We start from the raw sequence: 5302 nt of genomic DNA, 5'->3' as shown, positions 1-5302 counted from the left end.
ATGACACACATCGCTACTTCCGTCGAACATTTCATGGTCGAGCAAGAAGACGTATTCGTAAACTTGAACGACGCCAAAGATGAATCCTACGACGAAAACTCAATTTTCGATATCGGACTCAACCCAAAAGGGGACGACGGCAGCTCATTCCGTACGCAAAACGACCCGGCTGCACCCTACCAAAGGAGGAACGTGACCGAGCGCAAGGGTACCATCGATATCCGTTGCACTTGCCTGGACGTCATCCACGGACTACTCTCTCCGGATAACTACGAAGACCGTGCCACACTGATCGTGCTCATGTTCAATTTCGACAGCCGCAAGCGCGCGCGGCGCATTGCGAGCGCCAACATCTCGCTGCAGTTCTTCAGCGAGCAGCCCGGTCAAGGCGATCCGGAGGTGTATAGGATCGCGCCCTTCGAGAGCATGGCGATAGTGCCGACGACGGCGCTGGAGGAGAAGAAGCGGTGGGCGGACTTCAAGCTCGGAGCGCCGCCGCTTGCAGGGTTTCAAGCTGGCACGGAGCTGGGCTGGGAGAGGACGGTCATCTCGGAGATGACGAACGCAACGAGGATCATTGGGACGATTGACCTTAGGGGGCGGAATTACGGCGAGCCGAACAGCGTGTCGTGGACGCTGCTTGAGAATGAGGCACAACAGACTGGGGTTCCAACGGCTTTGCGCACGGCGATTCTGCTGAAGAGAAGGAATGATGTAAAGTTTCAGTGCACTGTGAAGCTGGATGTTAAAGTTGACTTCAGAAGCAAACTTGAAAGGATGATTGGAGGAAAGCCCAAGGACGACCCGGTTTTATTTGATCCTGACATGGACCCCACAAACAGGCTTGAAGCATACGATATTCTCAATTTGGAAACAGTTGACTTGGAGAGAATCTCGGGCATCACTCTTGTAAAATACTATGACGGGGATGTCAAGCATATTTGACGGTCGAATTTGGACTCCAGCAGAATAAATTGAAGAGCCACATAAAGGGAAGATTCTTCGCGTGTTATGCTGTCCCTTTGCAGCCGATCTCTAACGTGAACTGTGGGAGGGGCTTAGAACAAGGGTGAAAATACCCTACCTGCTCGAAAGAGCAGGTGGTAGCTCTCCGGTACACAGAGACTAAATTCCCGCGAGCAAACAGTCGCGGTGGAAGTTTACCTACTGTTAGCGCTTATGCTTAAGAGACAGGACTCTGCCTAAGAATAATTCAACCCATGATTCGCTGCGAGAGATCCTCGTAGCAGTAAGTGCTCGTGGCACCAAGCGTTCACAAAGTGATTGCATCCGATGTTGCCTAATCGCAAGCAATCACCACAATGTTATATGATAGGCTACATACTATGATCTGTTGCACGAGGAACACAAGTTCGTGCTGGCCTTTCCGTGCGGTTACCATCGGCAGCCATGTTTGAGGTTCAGAGGGGCCATCGTGCAACATTATTTGTTTGTTCTCTCTTGACCGTTTCAGAGGTTGGCCTACCAATACTATCCTACGTATCTAGCCCAGCTACTCCCAACGGATTGGAGATGAGCAATCCAATGCTGCCAAAATTCTTTGGACACCTAGTCCAAACTGCTGCATAAGCGAAACACCCCTACGGCCATCTCAATGTTCCTTTTGGGAAACCCCTCTGCCATTCTCGCATTGGTTGGGGGCCTTTTATGCACCTTCGCTTGTTTTAGCATCACTCTTTGGCTTGTCGAAGAGTTTTGCATCTATCCAAACTGGGGCATTTACGGCAGCGCCAGCCGAGAGAGAGAATACGCTGGGATTGGCCTTGTCAACTAGCCCCGTTGCTCTTCCGTGGACAATTCCTATTTCGACATATAGGTTGTCAGCAACGTCCAGCTATCTGGCAACAAGAGGCCCGGCGAGGCTGGTCCCACCACAACCCCCACGTCTTTCTTCCTGTGGAGTAGAACGTACCTTATATTTTCAAACCCGCCAGGGAGCTTTCCACAGCCAAAATGGCACATGTGAACATGCACGATGATCCTGATATCAAGACCGGAGACAACATAGAAGACAACTCGGATTCAACCAGTAGCGGCGAGGAAAACGACACAACCAGCGCTCTATTCGAAAGGCTCATCAAAGATCTCACGTCTTCCGAGCCGCCAAGGCTCGACGAAGTCCTCAAACACCACAAAGAAGAGCTCAAGGATACAACCGAGGAGGGTGACACAATCCTCCACCTGATCGCCGCCGACCGGAAGAAGACTCGCGACGCCACCAAGAAACTGAAACCGCTTCTGGGGTACCTCATCGAGCACCACCCAAACCTGATGAAGGCGAAAGATGCCAATGACAAGACACCTCTGCAGCTTGCCATCAAGAAGAAACGCACAACCCTTGTCGAGATCATGTGCGATGCGATGAACGCGAACCACGATGTCGACGAAATCCTGTTCATCACCGACTCCCAAGGCAATAACTGCTTACACGAGGCTCTACAAGTCAGTGCTAGCAACTCGTACAAGATCACCCTCGATATCATCGCGCGCGTGCACGACGGACAGTGCCTGCGTCGCAAGAACCTCGCCGGCCGAACTCCCTTACACATCGCAGTTGAATACGACCGGTGCGTACCTTCGCAGCTGCGCGTCGCGCGCAAACTCCTCGACACTTGTGACGAGGCGCTTGATGCAAATATCAGTGGCGATCCCCGCGAGCTTTCCGTGTACCGCTACCACGAGCAGACACGCCGTGAGTACGTGGAGAAGCAGAAGGCCAAAAACGCTGCAGCCGATCAAGAAAAAAATAGAAGTCGCCAAAATCACCGCCAACCGAACATCAGCAAAGGCTTGACTCCACAAGCGCCAGCCCCGGTCCCGGCGCCGCGTGAGAATGCGGTCGCGATGATAAGGCCGGAGATGAATGTTGGTGGAGAAATGCCTTTACAGGGAATTCGCCGAGCGCCAACGATCCAGATTGCTCCTGACGTGTTCTCCGTCCATGGTGACGGACAGGTTCTGAAGTCATTAGGGAAGAGTTCTGGTATGGCTCACCTGAGTGCCGCACAGAGCCCTACGGTCACAGATGTTGAAGCACGCAAGAAAGGAAAGAAGAAGGCTGATGGGAAGAAGAAGGCAGAGGAAGAAAGCGTCACAGAAGAGTCGGCGAACGAGATTCGAGACCTTTTGAAGTTACGCTTCATGATAAATTCCAAGAGAGACCACGAGGCCACCGTGTCGTTCCTGTATGGGGCCATACAGCGTAAGTTCCCAGGAGCTATACTATAGGTGCTTTGAGATGGTTGACCGGACACTACAGAAAAAGAACTATTCTTCTCGCTGGTTGACGGGCCGGCCACCTTGAGCAAGCAGATATTGGAAGACTCAAGACACTTCAAGTTTGAGGATACACTCCGCTACGTCGAACTCCCGCAACTCGAAATTGAAAGACCGGCTCCGTCAAAGTTTGCCCCTAAGATAGCTGTTCCGGATGGACACGGCCGGACCGACTATGCTGTGGTTTTCGAATGGCTGCGTAAGAAGGGCGTGAAACGCATCCTCAACCTCTCAGTCAACGATCTTAAGGAGCCTTCGCATAGTGAGGAGACTATAGAAGAGGCTCTCAAGAGTATCGAGGTAATGAAACTGTGGGACTGGCAGAGATCGGATCTCAGCTCCGAGACGATCTTCAAGGCTGCCAAGAACGTAGAAGAGGTATACCTGTACTGGACCGGGAATGAAGCTGTGCTCCGAAGCTGGAGCGAGCCAGAGGGGTTGAATAAATTGAGGAATCTGAGAAAGGTCACGGTCTTTGAGACTCAGGTAAGCTTCAGGCTCAGACCTGTTACGAAGTTACTAATAGTATAGGGGCTTGAAACACGTGCAAGGGTTAAGAGGAACCTGAACAGCTTTTCTAACAGGCTGAGAAGAAACCGTGAGAAATTGCGCTCCGAGATAGCCCGCGAGACCAAAGACTCTGATCAACAAATTCTACCCCCGGATATACAGGTTGACTATTCACACGAAAGGCTGTCTCCGAAAGTCCATGGATCCGACGGTAAACACAGGACCACACTCGCGCAACCTCAAGACCAGCACAAATGGATCACATGCATGGAAGAATTCGCCGATTTCATTCAAAGCGTTAAGCTTGACGACTCCGGGTTGAACCAAGTTCCACCAGTCACTGTAGCATTGATCGACGACGGATACGATATCAGCGAGCCTGGCCTCAACAGCAAAATCATCGGCGGCCGCAGCTTCTGCCGCCACAACTCCAGAAACAACCACGCCTCGTACTTCGTCACCAGCGGCGGCCACGGCACAGTCATGGCAAACCAAATCTGCAGGGTCTGCCCCAACGCAGAGCTCTTCATGCTCAGGCTCGACGAATACATCGGCGCCCAAGGCAAACGCCAGATCACAGCCGAAAGCGCGGCGCAAGTCCGTCCACTCCCACCCCTTCCCTTTCCACCCCAGCCCCTCCCCAAACACATTGACCAACCAATCCCCACCACAGGCCGTCCGCGCCGCCATCGACCTCGGCGTCGACATCATCTCCATGTCCTGGACCCTCGAAGCCACGCCCCAAAACAAAGACCACATCGCGCACCTCAGCACCGCCCTCACCGACGCCGCCAAAGCCAACATCCTCCTCTTCTGCGCCGCGCCTGACCAAGGCGCTGACACGACCCGCACCTACCCCGCTGCGGCGGGCGGGCCATGCATCCACATCGGCGCGGCAGAAGCCTCGGGTGAAGCGTACGAATGGCTAGGCGCAGTGCCCGTGGACTTCTTGTTTCCCGGGGCCAACGTGCTGCGGAGCCGTCCCGGCAGCGATCTCGACAACAGCGGCGGCAGGCTGACCGGGTCGAGCGTGGCGACGGCGCTGGCAGCAGGCCTGGCGGCGCTGGCGCTGTACTGCGTGCAGTTCGCTGTGCAGTATGCCGTCGTGGCCAACGCGCAGGGCCGGCAGCAGCAGGTCACGGCTGAAGATCTACGCAACCTGAAGACACGGCACGGGATGGAGGCTGCGTTTCATGCTATCGGCACGACGGCGGCGAGCCAGCACAAGTATCTTGAGGTCTGGGACGTGTTCGGGCCGCCGGCGAAGCTGGGGACGGGGCATATTGAGAGGGAGAAGCGGGAGGCGATTGTGATGGTGGCGAGGAGGCTTGTTATGACGAAGAAATTGGATGTTTTGAGGAGGTGAGGAAGGTAGGCGCGCGGAAGGTCTTGGTCGAGCAAGCGCGGGGTGGGGGGGGGGGGGGGGGGGGGGGGGGGGGGGGGGAAGGAGGGGGGGGGGGGGGGGGCTGGGGAGGCGTTTTGATGTGGACGTATA

General features: G+C 54.6%; 2 protein-coding genes across 2 annotated transcripts; both read left to right on the top strand.

Annotated features, from left to right (window-relative positions):
* LTHEOB_11026 (uncharacterized protein) lies at positions 1-945 on the top strand (the record flags this gene model as incomplete). Its single annotated transcript, XM_035507737.1, has 1 exon — positions 1-945. One exon carries the CDS (start codon positions 1-3, stop codon positions 943-945), a length of 945 nt encoding a protein of 314 aa, XP_035366779.1.
* A 1029-nt stretch (positions 946-1974) lies between these two features.
* LTHEOB_11025 (uncharacterized protein) lies at positions 1975-5302 on the top strand (the record flags this gene model as incomplete). Its single annotated transcript, XM_035507736.1, has 6 exons — positions 1975-2886; positions 2938-3223; positions 3281-3783; positions 3882-3895; positions 4029-4404; positions 4481-5169. Coding segments are annotated over 6 exons (2780 nt in total), but the record flags the coding sequence as incomplete, so codon positions are not given.

The sequence above is a fragment of the Lasiodiplodia theobromae genome, assembly GCF_012971845.1.
Source record: "Lasiodiplodia theobromae strain AM2As chromosome Unknown scaffold_44, whole genome shotgun sequence".
Taxonomy (NCBI): Eukaryota; Fungi; Ascomycota; class Dothideomycetes; order Botryosphaeriales; family Botryosphaeriaceae; genus Lasiodiplodia; species Lasiodiplodia theobromae.
Note: the sequence above shows the minus strand (reverse complement) of the source record. Positions and strands in the feature narration are given on the sequence as shown.